General features: G+C 54.6%; 1 protein-coding gene across 1 annotated transcript; it reads left to right on the forward strand.

Annotated features, from left to right (window-relative positions):
• Positions 1–365: 365 nt before the first annotated feature.
• LOC119095305 (cold shock domain-containing protein CG9705) lies at positions 366–17408 on the forward strand. The gene is made up of 5 exons (XM_037218157.1): positions 366–469; positions 2998–3104; positions 6284–6415; positions 7651–7850; positions 16472–17408. Exons 2-4 carry the CDS (start codon positions 3010–3012, stop codon positions 7841–7843), a joined length of 420 nt encoding a protein of 139 aa, XP_037074052.1. The 5' UTR covers positions 366–469; positions 2998–3009; the 3' UTR covers positions 7844–7850; positions 16472–17408.
• Positions 17409–17745: the final 337 nt, after the last annotated feature.

Here is a 17745-nt window from a genome sequence, read left to right on the forward strand (position 1 = left end):
GCGACCCTCCGCGCATCAAATTTGACGTTCGTAGCGCCACGCGTTAGTGACATGAAAATGTTCGAGTGTAAGTCACAAATGCCACATGCCCCATACGGCTACGATATAGTAATATTTCGAGAAGTCATTGCGCTGTGTGTGCAACGACACGACTTTTAGCTTGAACAAAACGAGCCCGGGAACGAAAAACAATCGGAAATTAAGTGCCATATGATCAAAAAGTATAACAAATTGGAAGGGATGATAATGATAGATAAATCAAAATGAAAATAAGAATCGGAATTTAATTAGAATTCAGGTATACAATTGTGGAGATACAGTGACGAAGGCGTGATCGCAGATCCGCCATGTCTGCGTTGCCCGCGTTGCCCTTGAGTTCCAGACTCCGGTTGCGACGTCGTGCGTAATTACGCATTGCAAGGGAGGTCCCGCACGAGGGTCCCACGAACGGAGGAGCTCGAACGTGCAGGTACACTTGTGTCCTGAGTATCGCATATCTGGTTCGGTGTGTTCTGCTGTACTGCTTATTGTCTTTGACTGCCTTTAAATGTTTATGGGCGTGTATGACTGCTTCAGAGAAGTCGCGTGGGGTGGCTATTGGTCATTATGGTTGTTTCTTTCCATTCTTTGTCCGTATGGTCCATCTTAAATTTTCATGAAGGATTGTCAGGAACCTTGAATTTTCAGTACTCTGGCCCACCACTCGTGGCCTTACCAGCTCCTGCACCTTTTAGCTGAGTTGACAAACATGTTGGATGTGTCGAGAGCTGTGATGCATCTCTGTATTTTTGTGTTTTGCTCCCCTCAGATGTTAAAATGCCAGTGATTGTGTGGGTAGCAAGGGCAATTTATACTCCATAGATACATGCCATCAACCAGGTGTTGGGTACTGCCATATCTCATATTACTGTAGCACTCTTGAGGACTATAATTTCAGTGATTTCCAAATGTCAAGGAGTAGAGGCCAGGCCTGTATCCTCCAAAAACTGGATGGCATGGCATTATATCTTGGTTTTGCAGCAAACAAATTGTATATTGAAGGCATTAGTCCTAACTTGGCTCTCAGTTTATGCTCCTATCAGGGCACTCTTAAGCCCACGCAGCTGGTACTTGTTGCTTACCATGGATAAACAGGATGGTGCTAGGATGCATAATTGAATGGAAATCAGGAAAAAATAGTGGATGCTGGCAAAAGCTTCAGTGTAGGTCAGCTTGTAAGCCTTAAGAATCAAATGAAAAGGAAATAGAGAAGTATACTAAATTTAGTTGGTGAAAAAGTCAGTGTATCACACTCATATGAAACAAGATCATAGTGTTGGCCACATATGTTTTGTTTGGCATCTTGCTTGCTGAGGATGTGGAAAATTATCCATCAACTATAAACTGACTATTTTGGGTTGGAACACACACATGAAAGCAGTCTGCTTTACCCAGCCACACAAATAGTGGTTGGTTCACAGCTGGGGAGTTTGATATGTTTGATGAGTTTGATGGTTTGTGGTGGTTGTTGTGTGGTGCTGTATGCCACAAAGTAAGTGCTTTTCATGAACTTGGAGGAAAATCCAGGGCCCAAGTGGTGCATGCATGACTGCACCATGTACCTACATATTGCATTTGGGATACAAATAACAAACTGTCCACACATGCTGTCATTATAATTTGCCTATGCGAGGTAGTTGAAGTAGGTATGAGACAATGATAGTATTAACTACAGGATGAGTTGTGCTATCTGAGAACAAAAAGGCATAAGCACCATCAGATAAAATAGCATTTAAGCCATCTGGCCCCTGGGTGGCAGTCATGAAAAGTGCAAAATTGAGTTTTATGCACATAGACATCAGAGATACATTGAAGCAATGTTTGAAAGTGCACAATGGTTTAAGTCCAGATACCGTTGTTGGCATTTGCCATGCTGAGACAGGCTTGGAAGTTCAAACCAGCCAAGAACATTATATGTACCAAAATGGGAGTTGCATCCATGATTATATGCAGTGTCCAGACAGACCATCCGGGGTGGGACACACTGGTCCAACCTGCTGGCTGTAGCATCTGCCAAGGCCAATATGTCAAGATGAGAGCATCAACTTGGAATTGACTTGGGAACTGAATAAATGGAGGATTTCTCAGACAACATAGAGTTCCATCCCATTTAAGCAATGTTCTGTTTGATGTTGCAAACATCAAGTACCAGTGCATCAGACCAGGTTGAGTTGTGATGGTCATTGATGTGGAGATGGGCAGATCACAACCTTTTTGGGGGTTATGTTGGCAAGTTACACTTGAAAAATAGCTTAAGAGGGAGATTATCAATAAATTTGTGCAATACAGAAGTTATTTGTTTGTAGGAGGCTACTAAGTCTTGGGATGCTGTTTAGTCCAGAGTCAAATGTTTCCTATCTGTTGATAACAAAAAGAACAAATGCACAAGTGCATAGAATATGCCTCTAGTGTCCAACAGTTGCTACAGACCCCTAACTACTTCCAAGTTGCTTGTGTCTCAGCAGATATTTAGTCTCTTGGCATGTTTTGTGTTTTATTAACTGAACAAATTTCATCCTTAGCCTGGCCTGCTGTCACCCTACTTTGAACATGGAACAGATGTGTGATGTGTGGTGTCACCAAATGCAGGCAGCTGTTCTGATTGGTGTTTTTTTGTGATAAGTAATTGTTATTGCAGGAGTAATGGAATGTGAAGATGTGCATGTGTCAGAGTTAAAGCAGTGAAACCACAAAAAAATATTGCTCAGTCACTGTGCTAATGTCACTTATGATGACACCCAGATAATGTCCCCATGTATATGGTCAGTAGGAGTACATGCATATTTCTTGGCTTGTTTTAATGCTACCAGATTGCATTTTGGGCTGTCATCAGTTGCAGGGTCAGGGGAATCAAGGGGAAATGCCATACGCCGATCATCTCGATAGGAACACGGATGGTCACCTATTGTCAGCGGCAATCGTCCGTGCCCAGTGGGGCTGAAGTTATGCCTGTTTCAGATCACCAGCATCATGGAGGAGGGCAAGCTGTCGCCGGTGCTGGACGGCCACCCGTCGCTTCGCATGCCCAGTCCGCTGATCACTCGCCGAACGCGCACCCAGTCCACGTGAGTCGCCCCGCCCAGCGTCCCCCGCCGCCAGAGAGCCGCAGGCCGCCCTGTGCGAGGCGGTCACGTGTAGTGCAGGCTCTTTCCTGGAATGTGGTCACGTGCCGTGCGCGCGAGTCCGAGCTAGCCACGTGAGCTCCACGTGAGCCAACCTCACGCGTGTGGCCTCTGAGTCAACTCTGCAGTCTGCGCGTATGGGCCGCTGTCGGTGAGTCCTCTTTTTTGTCAGGTCTGGTCCTCTGTCTCTGTGTGGGATATGCGCCCGACATACTGCGAGGCCTCTCGGGCCCTGACGAAACGAACGTGACTTAGCGTCGCCGTGCATTTGGCAGCCGCACTGCCTGCTGACGCTTCGCAGCAGGATGCATTTGGCAGCACTGCGCTACCGTCCCGATGTTTGCATGGGTTGTGTCAGCCGCCGACGGTTTCGTAAACAGACAGACAGACGAATTCGCGGCGGCCAGTTTCTACCCCGCAGAAGCCGGACGCTCTGAAGTTTCCTTTGTGTGGGTCCGACCTGACCTCGACCCGACCTGAGGCTAGCTATCCGGGCCCGGCGACTAAGCCTGGTCCGGATCGAACGGGTCAGGTCGTGTCAGGTTAAGGTCGGGCTGCAATTGATAGGTATTCCGTGGTATTCTGACGTCATCTGTTGTTGTTCTGAGTGGTCTAAGAGAGCTGGGTCCAACCGAAGAGGTTCATAATTATATTGTCGTCGGCATTGGCCGAGCACGTGATCGGTTGTGGGGTTTTTCACCCGCGGCGCATCACAAACCACTGAAACATTGCCTCGTTTGGGTGCTGTGGTAGCCCATTTCACGCAAGCACTGTAAGACAGGGCCCTAATTTGTACAAAATCTGAAATGCTGACGAAACCAGCAGGTGGGGCATCATGATTGTTGTCGAACTATCAAAAGAATCGTAGGTTTCCACTTTGGAGGAGTTGTTCCATTCGTGTGTACCTATCATGTCACGTTTGCGGCACTGAATGACTTGGTTCCATGGACCAAATACACAGTCGTAAAAAGACGGATTGATACGTGAGGAAGGAAAAACGCTTCCGGAGCGAGTTTTAGTGACTGCTGGGATAGGCCCGACGAAAAACGATGAGTTTTCCCTCGTTTTTCCCAGTCGTATGGTCTTTTGAACAAGGTACCGGTACGGTGCGACGGAACCAAATGAGGCACCGGTCGGATAAACGCTAGCGGTAAAAGGGGCTAGTTTGAACTAAAACGCCCACCATGATTGGGAGCGTCACGACCAGAGTGTGCAAAATGAGAGCAGAAGTTTGCAGAACTACTGCAGCGCTGCGAGGAAACGCCCTCAGAAAAATGCTACGCCAAGGATCAGGAATATCCGCCACTTGTCACGCTGGCCGATAGCTTTAAGCCGATAGCTTTCACCTTTAGGCCGATAGCTTTCAGACCTAAAGGTGAAAGCTATCGGCTTAAAGCTATGGGCCAGCGTGACAAGTCAGACTTTCAGACCTTGTTGAAGCCCAAACACTTAGATGTATTGTTGGGTTCTTATCGAGCAGGTTGTGTCAAGCACCACGGGTGTGCGGCAGCCACCGATGCCCTTCATTTCATGAGTCACCCCTGCTCGGCTGTTTCTAGATACCGAGTGCCGAGTGGCCGAAGGACATGTGGCGACGTCGGCTACAGGGAACGCTAATTTTTTACTACGATACTGTGGCCATGATACGATTCTGATATCGTTCTGAAAGCAACCTGCGCGGGGCCAATCAGCTGCGAAGGAGGATGTTGTCGCGGCGATGTGCGCACAGCGACATGGAACCGGAGTTATTGAAGCTGGACAGGCGACATGGAACCGGAGCTATTGAGGCTGGACAGGCGACATGGAACCGGAGTTATTGAGGCTGGACACTGGCAGCGGCACCAGCAACGCTGCTCCATCGGGTGCGCTGGCGGAAAACGGAATGCTGACATGAGTTGATTGTGCTGCGTTAGACGGAACCGGCCCCGGGACGCAGGCGTGGCGTAGTTGTGCTCAGTATAAAGCCTAGAATTGTACATGACCCCGGTGTTAGTTACACCTGTGCGTGGAGCATCTCACTCCTGCACTGGGTACGTCACGCCGCCGGCCGGCGCCCTGCGATGGGCCGACCGGCCGGTGACCGGGTGTGCGCTATCACACACCCCTTGCCCCCCGCCCCCTATCGCCGGCATTGGTGTACTCTGACCTGGCGATCTGTAGGACGGCCGTGCTGAGCACGCCCACCGTACCCTCCAGCGCCGTGCTGAGCACGCCCACCGTACCCTCCAGCGCCGTGCTGAGCACGCCCACCGTACCTTCCAGCGCTGTGCTGAGCACGCCCACCGTACCTTCCAGCGCTGTGCTGAGCACGCCCACCGTACCCTCCAGCGCCGTGCTGAGCACGCCCACCGTACCCTCCAGCGCTGAGCACGCCCACCGTACCCTCCAGCGCTGAGCACGCCCACCGTACCCTCCAGCGCTGAGCACGCCCACCGTACCCTCCAGTGCCGTGCTGAGCACGCCCACCGTACCCTCCAGCGCTGAGCACGCCCACCGTACCCTCCAGCGCTGAGCACGCCCACCGTACCTTCCAGCGCCGTGCTGAGCACGCCCACCGTACCCTCCAGCGCCGTGCTGAGCACGCCCACCGTACCCTCCAGCGCTGAGCACGCCCACCGTACCTTCCAGCGCCGTGCTGAGCACGCCCACCGTACCTCCAGCGCCGTGCTGCCGATCACGGCTCTGTCGCTGAGCTGAAGAATTTCTGTGACGTGTGGCTTGGCATGCGAAATGCAGCGTGACTGACGTCATGACGTCGTCTCCCGACCGGGCTATGTCGTTATATCCCTGGCTTGTACGACGCATGACGAATGCTTGAAATAAAAATAGCTAGCTTTGGTTGACCAACGTGTGTGTGAGTTGTCAATTTCACCGCTTAAATCTGGCATTTCATTCCGCAACCTCGTAATTTTCAGGATTTTATCGTCATTCACATTGCTGTCCCATATCTATATTTCCATTTTGATGCATCAGTATTATTGTTAACATGAGTATTGACCATGCCGTGTACCGTTCCATGTTCGGCTTTAGCCAGGCCGTGTTGCCTGACTGACGAGGTGGCTGACGGGACGGCTGACGGGATAGCTGACGGGATGGCTGACAGGGGGTGGGTGTGCGCGCAGGTCTGACCGCGGCATGCGTAACCCGGACCAGAGCGGCACCATCGTCAGCTTCTGCCGCACCAAGGGCCACGGCTTCATCCGGCCCGACGAGCCACGCCCCGGCGAGCCGCTCATTTTCGTCCACGTGTCCGAGTGAGTACGCCTCCGAGTTCGAGTCCGAGTCCGAGTGAGCACGGCTCCGAGTTCGAGTTCGAGTCTGGGTCCGAGTGAGTTCGGCTCCGAGTGAGTGCGTCTCCGAGTTACAGTTCGAGTCCAAGTGAGTAATGCTCCGAATTCGAGTTCAAGTCCGAGTGAGTACGGCTCCGAGTTTGAGTCCGAGTCCGAGTGAGTACGGCTCCGAGTTTGGGTCCGAGTTCGAGTGAGCACGGCTCCGAGTTCGAGTGAGCACGGCTCCGAGTTCGAGTTCGAGCCCGGGTCCGAGTGAGTACGGCTCCGAGTGAGTGCGTCTCCGAGTTCGAGTCCGAGTCCAAGTGAGTACGGCTCCGAGTTCGAGTTCAAGTCCGAGTCCGAGTTCGAATCCGAGTCCGAGTGAGTTCGGCTCCGAGTCCGAGTGAGTGGGCCCGAGTCCGGGTCCGGGTCAGAGTCCGGGTCTGAGTCCGGGTTGGAGTGAGTCCGGGCCCAGGCGAGCGCCGTCAGCCGTGTGAGATGTGAGGCCCTCTTGGCCGTGTGGTCTGTAGGGAACGGCGAGAGGGCGCGGGTGTCGGCGCGCGCCGATGCATCTTCGCACGAGTGACATGAGTATGATGTCGGTTTTTGGTAGTCTTTTTACTCTCTGGTATTTAGAAACGGTATGCAGGGGACAGAGATGCGCTTCCTAGGGCTCATTTCTATCCAGTTTTGTTATTGCTGTAGCGGTGTCACTGGTACTCTCTTTGTCAGCTGTTTTGGCTGTCGAGGGGGGATTGGAGGAGGTTTGACAGGATCTTTGACGTTTGTGATTGAGGAAGAGCTGGCGGGTTAGAAACTGGCGCCGTTCACCGCTGTGACCGTAGCAGTGTTTTGCTGGATTCGGGAACGCTATTGAAACCATGCATCGTACGAGATAGGCGAATGCTGCGGTATCTGACTCGCCCATTTCAAGTGCGTCGTGAGTGCGTCGGCGCGAGTGTGATCAGTCTGGCCAGCACTGGGGCATGAAGCGGGGCGTGAGCAGTTAGACCGCTGGTCTGCGTGGACGCCCCGCGTGCTGTCCACGCCCGGAGGCGGCCCGGCACCTGCCGACCGCTGACGTCACCGTCACCTGACCCCGCCCCTCCGCCCTCCCACAGCGTGGACGCCCCGCGTGCTGTCCACGCCCGGAGGCGGCCCGGCACCAGCCGACCGCTGACGCCACCGTCACCTGACCCCGCCCCTCTGTCCTTCCGCAGCGTGGAGGGCGAGTACATTCCGGTGAAGGAGGACCGCGTGACGTTCCGGCTCTGTCAGATCCCGCCCAAGATGGAGCGCAGCCAGGCCATCCACGTGCGCATTATCAACTTTTGCCACACCAAACACCACAAGTGGAACGATCCGCCGTCGGCCGAGGAGAAGACCGAGGACAGCGCCACCTTCGTCAACTGAACGCCGGGTGAGCGGCGGCGCCACGTCACGGCGGTGTCGCCGGGTCAGCGTGCTGTACAAGGCGGGGAAGAGTGCGACTGGGGACCGATACGGCATGGTTGGTCGGACGGTCCAGGTGAGGTATTCGATCACAAATAAAGCATGTTTATGATTAGTGTGTTGCTGATACATGTCGCTACCAAATAGTGCACTAGTAAATACGAGATGTGCCCGAAACGTAGGCGAATTCAGTCGGACATGTCAAGTGTGGTACGGAGACGAGTCGCTTCGATTCTACACCCCAGCCTTTTGAGTGTGTAGTATAACTATAGGCCGGCCGACGTTGTACGTGTTAGCACATGTAACGGCCGCGATCTTGTGAGAGATGTGATCCGTCCCTCGGCGTAACGGGGTTGGAGGGGGGGGGGGGGGGGGGGGCGAGCGGGCGGAGGCCGGGGCCGAGGCCGAGTGAGGGCGATCCCTCCCCTCTCGCCACCCATTTACCTAGAGACGGGCCACGGTCTCCTCTGGTGACCTCCGCACGCCGTCTGGCTGAGGTCCGCTCGCCGGGGAGCATGCGCCGCGTTCGGCAGGGCGAACTGCACGCTGGAAGCAAAGTGGCAGGAGACGCGGAACCTGCCACCGGAGTTCGCTGGCCTGCTGTCTGTAGTGTTTGACTGCCATGGCGATAAGGAAATACTGTGACTCCGGTGAAATGTGATGCATATATTCCGTAACGTCTTACGGAGGTATTTAAACGGTGTTTGGCTTCAATCACTTCGAAAATTGTATGATGATAAAACTGGTTCAGGAAATGATCGATTAATTCAATAAGTGATTCCTGCTTTTTATATTTTCTAAATTGCAACATCTGGCCGCTATTTAGCTCCAATTGGAGTACTGAAACTTGTTAATTTGCCTGGAATTTGACATTGTGTCGTCATATTTGGCATTGAGTAAAACGTGTCATAAATTTGACTTTAAGTGTTGGCACCTTGCCGTTTGCCTATTGTAGACTCCAGCCCTAAGTTATGAAGGTCATGTAAGAACAAATTGATGTATTTTCGTATACATTTCGTGGACGTGCATTTGTACCTTTTGGTGGAAACACATACTTCCCAGTCAGTTTTCCATGTCACATGTTCATGAGATGATCATTGGCCCCTCAAAAAATGGACCGCACGTAGGCAAATACAGACGGTAAGAGCAACTAGAAGCACGACAATGAATCAGCGATGGTTTCGCGCCCGTGTCCTTCATGTGAGATTGCATTTGCCACGCTGGCTGTGAGGCACAATGCCTGGTGGGTGTAGATACCGCGCCAGCCCCGCCGCTGTAACCAGTTATCCTACCGCTCTCCGGTTTGCCGAAGAATCCACCACCCGAAAGACCGATTTATCCCTAATTTAGACGGAAAGTCTCTGCGAAGCAGCCGGAAGGTAGAACTTCGTTGCGCGCGAGCGTCTTGGATAGCGCGGCCATTGGCGCAAACAGAAGTATAGTGTGTAATCGATAGGTGGGACTACTCTCAGCCTCGGCGTGAAACGCTGAGCACCGCGGCATCAGCTGCTGCTCAATGCATGTGGCGTATGCACAGCACACGTCTTATTGTTTAGTATGATGTTGATTATAAGAACAGTCTCCTTGAGAATGGCTTGTGAAACACCGTAGCATGCAGCGTGTGGGTAGACATCGGGGATTTTCCTCAATAGTTCCATTAATAGTCATAGCCCCTCCGCACGCTTTGCATGTAATTAAATCAGGCTAATGGTGCGCACAAGTTTGATGTATGAGAGGCGTGTTAGGACCGGTTTCGGTTCTATTAGGACCTAATTCTCCGACTTGATTCCCGCTCGGGCGATCCGATCATTCCGTTTGGGTTGCGACATTCCATTCTGCTGGCTGACTTGGGCGGTGAGGCGGTGCTCGGCGGTGCTCAAAGAGGCTCGAGCCCAAGCCTCTTATTCGGCTATCGACGTACCCCAATTAATTCCCGCTGCCAACTCAAATTGTATCCTGCTCCGCGGGCGCTGCCGGGGAAGGCAACGAGACTAACAGGGCGAGGCTGCTTGACACTTGTGTGTAGTACCCACACCCAAGTTTCAAAACTTTGCATCCTCGAATGAGTGCATGCAGGTGGCTGCCGCTGAAGCTTGTCACCGCCCGGTGGCGGTGGCTGCCGGTGAGACTCGTCACCGCCCGGTGGCGGTGGCTGCCGCTGAGACTCGTCACCGCCCGGTGGCGGTGGCTGCCGCTGAGGCTTGTCACCGCCCGGTGGAGGTGGCTGCCGGTGAGACTCGTCACCGCCCGGTGGCGGTGGCTGCCGGTGAGGCTCGTCACCGCCCGGTGGCGGTGGCTGCCGGTGAGGCTCGTCACCGCCCGGTGGCGGTGGCTGCCGGTGAGGCTCGTCACCGCCCGGTGGCGGTGGCTGCCGGTGAGACTCGTCACCGCCCGGTGGCGGTGGCTGCCGGTGAGGCTCGTCACCGCCCGGTGGCGGTGGCTGCCGCTGAGGCTCGTCACCGCCCGGTGGCGGTGGCTGCCGCTGAGGCTCGTCACCCGCAGCCGGCGGCCACGCTCATAATGACGGCACCACCCACACCGCCACCGGTCGTCGGGCCGGGCCGGAGGCAGGTGACATACCATGTGATGATCGCGTTAGACCCAGGCAGGCGTGGGTCGTGACGATGATGGGAGATGTGCGGTGTTAAGGATCATTCGAGGGCCTGTGCGGCGGTCAGGCCGGTGTCGAAGTTGAACTCGGGAGAAAGTGCTAACCTGAATGAGATCATGCTCACACGTCACACGCTACGCGTCATTTGGCAAACGCTGTGATAATATCACAGCTTATGTGATTGAGAGCCGCGATTTTTGTGTCAGCCTTCGGGCGTTCGGCATTTCGACACCAAATATCCCGGAAAGTCTATCCCAGCTCCAGAGCTGTGACATGAATGTTAAGCCTGGGCCTGGCGGCGGTGGCGGAGGCGTGAGAGACGGACTTCCGGCTCCGCTGATCAGCGTGGCGATTGGCGGCCGGCGCACCGCCGCCGGCGGCGCCCGGCTGGCGGCGGCGGGCAAGCGATCTGCACCGCCGCCGGCGGCGGGCGGGCGACCTGCACCGCCGCCGGCGGCGCCCGGCTGACGGCGGCGGACGGGCGACCTGCACCGCCGCCGGCGGCGCCCGGCTGACGGCGGCGGGCACCTCGGGCTGGCCTGCCCCGGGGCGGCCGCCCGGGCCAGGTGTACTCAGGTGGGGGGGGGGGGGGGGGGGGGGGGGGGGGGGGGGGGGGGGGGGGGGGGGGGGGGGGGGGGGGGGGGGGAGGCACTGGAGTGGAATGGTGGTGGCCATTAAGTGCTGTAACACGCTACATGGGCTTTTTAGTAAACGGGCGACAAGGCACACGCGCTCTAAGGTGGTCCAGACTCCGTCAGCTGGTCAGAGATGTGCTGCGAGCCGCAACCAAAGGCCTTCTTCGCGGCACAGTTTGGTGCACGGTTAATGGGCAGATCTCATCATCTCATTTCTTGATGGCGGGTGCACGGATAAGGATCTTGATGGGGGGTCACTGCACTGGCAGGCTGTTGTCTCGAGCTAGCCATAGACATTGGCAGCCGGCGCCACGACCACAAGTGGGTTCACCATCAGTGGCGCCGTATTATAGCCGTCGTTTGATTTTGTCCGTCATTGTGTTGGCACACACTTTAGAGTCACTGGTACTGAAAGTGATGGGACACTTAAATGAAAACTGCATGTTCATGACGTGCAGAATGAGAAGGTATTTGTTCCAATCCCCCAGCACTAAGAAATCCAGAACAACATGGATTATGCGCCGTTTGGCGCCTTTCGTCTCGACTCATCGTGCAGCAACGCCGTGGAGTAAGCAGCTCCGTCAGCGCCGGTGCGTCGCGGCGCGGCGTGGTAGGCCTGGCGTAGCTTCCATATCAAAGCCGAAGCTTCGCACGTCGCTTCAGCATTAACCGCTGACGTCCGTCCAGAATACATGTGTTAAAAGAATGGCATGAGATGACGCAACGTTGAAGTGTAACGTAAAGACACGTGGGCTCAGTTTCTGTAGATGCGCAGTCCAGCATCCCGCCGGCCCATCACTGTTAAGCTGACCATGGTTTTCGAAGACAAAGAAAACCAACCATATCAAAGGGAACTTCATCCGAACACATTTGGTGGTCATTCACCATGGCCTGAGCCGCATTAGTGAATTCTGTGAAGCTCTTGACCCTCTCGCTTCAGGATGTAAGATCCGTAATAAATTTTGACAATAAATGACGATTGCGGTGACGGGCCGCGGCTCGTGGCCGTCGCTCCCATACCTTGTGACGATGTCAGCACATCTTCAGTTGAGTGAGGGTGCGAAAGCCAAGTATAGAGCTGGCCACCAGACATGACGCGATAAACTTCCGTCTTGATACCAAGTAGTGTAAGATCCGTTGTTCAGCTGGATAGTTTAATTAGTGTGCACCTCGTTTTCATGAAGGTATAGCAGGCAAGGTAAAGAGACACTGGCATGATACATTTGCTGGGATTTAAAATTTCAGAACGTAACATTTTGTAGAAGTCTGAACAGTACATGAACGGTGATGAGCCACGGCGAGTTTGGCATGGGTGTTCCAGTATCATTCAGTAATATATGGATTTAACCCTGACCACCTTACATGACAGTGTGCATACCATTATTTAAACCTGACCACTTTACATGGCGGTGCGCATTCTGTGATTTAACCCTGACCACTTAACATGACAGTGCGCATACTGTGACTTAAGCCTGATCACTTTACATGGCAGTGCGCATACTGTGATTTAACCCTGACCACTTAACATGACAGTGCGCATACTGCGATTTAAGCCTGATCACTTTACATGGCAGTGCGCATACTGTGATTTAACCCTGACCACTTGACATGGCAGTACGCATACTGTGATTTAAACCTGACCACGTCACATGGCAGTGCGCACACTGTGATTTAAACCGGACCACTTAACATAACAGTGCGCATACTGTACAGTACACGGACTGACTTTGTTGTTTTGCAGTTTGCGTGTGCGTAATGTTGTGCGATGATGTCCTGTTGTAGACGTGCGTGCTGGTTGCTGTCTCCCAATATTTTTTCTTACCAGTTATACGTTAGGACCTTGTCAAGATCGCCACTATCTGCCACTATCGCCACTATCTGGATATCTGCCTTGCGATTTCGTATCGTCGCTTTTCGTAGCGTGTTGCGCTTCTTGGCAGAGAGCGCAGAGCCTTGCCGCGTGCTCGGATGTGATGCCCCGCTGGGTACGCTGCTTGGCCAGTGGGAGGGGCACTGCTAGTGCTGACCGCTCGGGCTGCACCTGGCTCAAGGTGTGGTGTTGGGGAGCGCGCCGCCGCGTGGACCGGCCCCGTGCCGCTGTCCGGCAGGCTGCCGCCGGCCGCTCGCTCGGTGCTATTGTTTTTGTTTGTGTTGCGGAGTCCCAACCCGTCGTGCTGGGCCGACCTGCGCTGTCCGCCGCCGTCGGCCCGTCCACCCGGTCTCCGGAGGAGAGGGGAGGGGGGGGGGGGGCTGCCTGGACGTCACGATCACCGGCCGCCGCCCACCCGGTCTCCGGAGGAGGAGGGGAAGGGGGGGGGGGGGCTGCCTGGACGTGACGGTCAGGGAACTGCGGCCGCGCGGTCAGTGGGCTGAGGGACTGGACGACACGTCTCTGCTGGCGTGCTCGGCGCGCTGGCGGTGCGTCGGCTGGGACTTCCGGCCGCCGTGGGCGGCGCGTGCACGCTCGGCGCTCCGGCGGGCTGGCGAGGCACGCTTTTAACAAAGATGATCGCTGCGCGGACCTGCGGGGGAGGGGGCCACACACTGGGGGCGCACGTGTGGCGACAGGGTGGTGTGGCCCGCGCGTGGGAAGATTGTGCGGGAGGACTGCACACTGGGGGCGCGCGTGTGGCGACAGGGTGGTGTGGCCCGCACGTGGAAGGATCGTGCGGGAGGACTGCACACTGGGCGCGCGCGTGTGGCGACAGGGTGGTGTGGCCCGCGCGTGGGAAGATCGTGCGGGAGGACTGCACACTGGGGGCGCGCGTGTGGCGGCGTGTGCGTGCGTGCGTGCGTGCGTGCGTGCGTGCGTGCGTGCGTGCGTGCGTGCGTGCGTGCGTGTGTGTGTGTGTGTGTGTGTGTGTGTGTGTGCGCGCGCGCGCGCGGGTGTGTGTTTCTGTCTCTTTGTTTGTCTGTGGTTGCCCGTGCCTATGTTTATCTACGAAAGAACTTTTTGGCCTTCGGCATCTTGAAATCAGAAACCTTCGTTAATTAACCGATTAAGTGACTTCACTACCCCAATACCTTCGTTTAATTCACATCGGAATGATTATTTGGGAACAAAGGTCAGCGTTAGAGCCCTTGTCCCAAAACTGTCGGCGCTGGTCGCACAAATGATTTTCCAACTATTGCGGAGGCGGCAAGAAGATCTGGAATGTTGATGGTAGTACAGGTGTGTTTGTGTTCGTAGAAACGGTGCAGTGGCTGTCGCAGGATTGTTTTATTTGTCCCAGGAAAGGTGGCTGCAAAAAAAAAACGATAGTAACGCACCCAAGTGATGTACATGTAGCGGGCTGTCAGGAGCGGCCTTGCACTTGACAGGGCTTTGGTTTTGGGCCGAATAGTCATTTTGTGTGACCATGCGTTAGAAGAAATACGTACAGCAGTACGCAGGTTTCAACCTCTCACAAATGACCGACTAGATTTGATTCGATTATTAACAAGTGTTCGAGAGCATGTAGTTCAGTTGACCTCATAGATTGGTCGTTACATGCTGAGTAAAATCTGCGCAGTCATTATCCGTTAGAAGCCCGGGCCCGTGGGCTCGGGCTTTGGCGGATAATGATTGCGTAATGATATTGGGAATAATGACGTTATCATCCATCATAAGCTGAGGCATGCGTTGAGCTTACGGTTGATGATGATTGCGGAGATACGATTCACTTGCGTCGTTTCTAAAGAGCAAATAATTGTAGCCAGATGCCGGCTCTGGACTAGGACTCGTTCGGATTCTTTTGGAGTTATAAGCGCATCTGAAGTTAGTATGGGCATGAGCCTTTGACGATAAGGTGAACGCTGCCAAGAAATGTATTTTTGTAGTGCGTGAGAAATAATGCATGATTCAAAGCCCAGTCATGCCAAAAGGTTAGTGCTCAGGCTATGGTTTTATTCTTGACACCAGCGCAGGATGTTGAACTTCAGTTTGACGAAACTGGCACGAGGTGAAACCAGCTATCACAGTGTCGTCATTCTCGCTAGTGTTTTGTGGAAAGGGTTTTGTAGCGTTCTCATATTGTTGCACGAAGCTCATGCCATATCCTCGTTTGATGTCTGCGTGAGTTGTGCGAACAATGTACCCCAATATCATGATATTTTAATGGATGCAGAAGGACTTTAGCAGCTCTACGCCCTTTAAGCCCAATCAACAGCACAAAGGAAACTTTTGCCGAGCTGAGGCTACAGCCGCGGCCGATGGGCGACTTCACACGCGCCCAGGTGGCCGGTTGAATACCTTTCGCTCGGGTGGGGGTCAATTTGGCCTCCCATCTGAGATCTCAGAAACTAAGGGAGCTAGAGACACCATGTTTACAGGGTGTGTTAGCCTGTATGTGAGCTTACTTGTGTCAATATTTGGGCTCCTAGGTCTCGACCTTCGGGTCAAATAAGTTCAAACAAGTTCAAACTCTAGATTGATGTCCAAAGTGCCTCAGAACCTACCTGTTCTGAGCAAAAGGTCACTGGTGCACATTTAGAGTCAGAAACCTTGTTTGACTCTTCGAAGGTCATTTTGACCAAAATCATACAAGATTGCTTTAAGTTTTGCATTTGAATCAGCGTCAAAGATCATGCCAGGCAATATATTCCTAAGACAGTGTCGACTGGGGTGATTTTCGATCAGTTGCTTATCCTGGCCTTTAAGAAGTCCATGAAAGATGTGTCATGCGTGTTTTGGCGTCAACACGTTTGAAATGAGCACCAGAAACTCCCCCATACAGCAAAGTCTAGAGTAATAAAACAGGCTGTTTTTGACCTCGGTCTGACCTTCATACCTGACCCCAGGTCAATGGAATTTGTTCTTTCAGCTGTTGTGTGGCCTAAGAAAGTATCTCAGAAATGTATGGTTTCGTCTAACACTCAGGTGATGCATCAGATTGAACGAATCCCTTTGAAATTGTCTTCGCTGAATCTGTTGTCTGAGTTTGATCTGTCATAGGTCAGCGATCTTACAAGGTACTTTTAAATTTTGGATACCAAACGATCCGCTGTTCCATTGTCTACAGCTATGCAAAATTTGGCACGACCATGCGGTGCCGTTTGGAAACCATTCCAGAAAAACCTATGGAGGGGTCAAATTAACCCCCATCCGAGCGCGTGTTAACCCCGACAATATGTCACGCCGTCCCACTTGACATTGCTGATGATCACACGTGATGCCGTGCAGAGCGGTTTGTTCTGAGGAGCAGATGGCAGTCCCCGGTCGTCTGCGGCCCATGCGGGTTAATCGCGCTTAGGAGTAATGTGGCGACGACGCGCGCTGAGTGTTGCTGATGTGGCCATCTCCGGGGAAATCCCCGTCCGGCGGCGTTCCTGGAGGATGACCTTTGCTGTGACCTCTGTTGCCAGACGGGTGGTGGCCGGCGGCGTCGCGCCGACCGCACCCTCCTCTCTGGGCGGCACCTCACCTCTGACCTGAAGATGAAGACGTCACCTGTGACCTCGGTCGAGTCGGCGCGTGACCTGCGACCTCGGTGGATCTGGGGTTGTGATCTGTGACTTCCGCTGTGTCGCGGTCGTGACCTGTTACCCCGTGGCCGTCGCGGCCGGGCGCGAGGACGCCTGAGGGACCAGTGGACGCCGGGAATCGGACAGTCCACGGCCCCGTGGCGCGCCGAACTGCCGCCGCCGACACTGGCGCACCCGGCTTCGTGGTGATGACGGAGTTTAAGTGTGGACGCGGCCGACGCGCCGCCGCGCACGCGGCACGGCACCGCCCACAGCCGCGTGCTGCACGTGCAACGAGCCGATCGCGCAAAATTGCCCCTCGAGAGTCGTTTCTTGGCGGTTTTGTGAGGCGGCTGCAGTGTCCGCCGGCCGCCCACCGCACAGCGGGCCGTCGCGATCCGTGTTATGTCGGCGACCGCACGCCGTCGGCGGCCGTGTGAGGGTGCGCCAGCCGCATGGTGTGAAGTTAAGTGCCTCGCGCGCGTGTCCCATCAGTCTGTGTAGCTGGTTTCGTGTCCTGCTTTCCTGGCCGTGGCGTGCAGGCTCTCTCAAGACGTCGGCCGAAGGCCTCGGTAGACAGCTCTTCTGAGACTCTTTCCGTCGGCTGCGGCGCGACAACACCGGCTAACGGCTAATGAAATTAACGCGAACACTGATCAACGCTTGGCCGGCAACAGCTTCGGTTCACCATCGGTAGGCGGCGCGGCGAGCGCTGCGGCCGGACCGCCGCCGCCCCGGGCGTCCGCTGAGGAGTCCGATGGCGCACCGTCACTGTGTAACTTTGTTCCGCCGCTCTCTGTGGGTGCCATCGTCTAACAATACATGCGGTAGAGTAGAGGCTGACTTTTGAGAGTTAGCTGGAGTCTGGGGCGAGGAAATCGCTGGGGAGTACGGAGGACTGGTGGGCGAGAGCGTGCATGCTCTCGTCCGCTACGCACAGGAAAATTGCGTGCTACAATTCAGGAGCAACTAGGCGGCCATGTTGCGTTCAGAGCCGTTTCGTGAGATGGTGAGATAATTGGTGCAGGCTACCGTCCTGACGGAAGCGCCACCCTCCCCTGCACGTTGGCCATGGTGATCAGATCGGCACATTGCGCAGTGTGCAGAGCTTAGCTCCGGCCTCGATGGGATGTCCAGTATGTTCCCGGTTGCGTCACCCTCCCCCCCCCCCCCCC

Source organism: Pollicipes pollicipes, unplaced genomic scaffold, assembly GCF_011947565.3.
Source record: "Pollicipes pollicipes isolate AB1234 unplaced genomic scaffold, Ppol_2.1 Scaffold_4219;HRSCAF=4965_pilon_pilon_pilon, whole genome shotgun sequence".
NCBI lineage: Eukaryota > Metazoa > Arthropoda > Thecostraca > Pollicipedomorpha > Pollicipedidae > Pollicipes > Pollicipes pollicipes.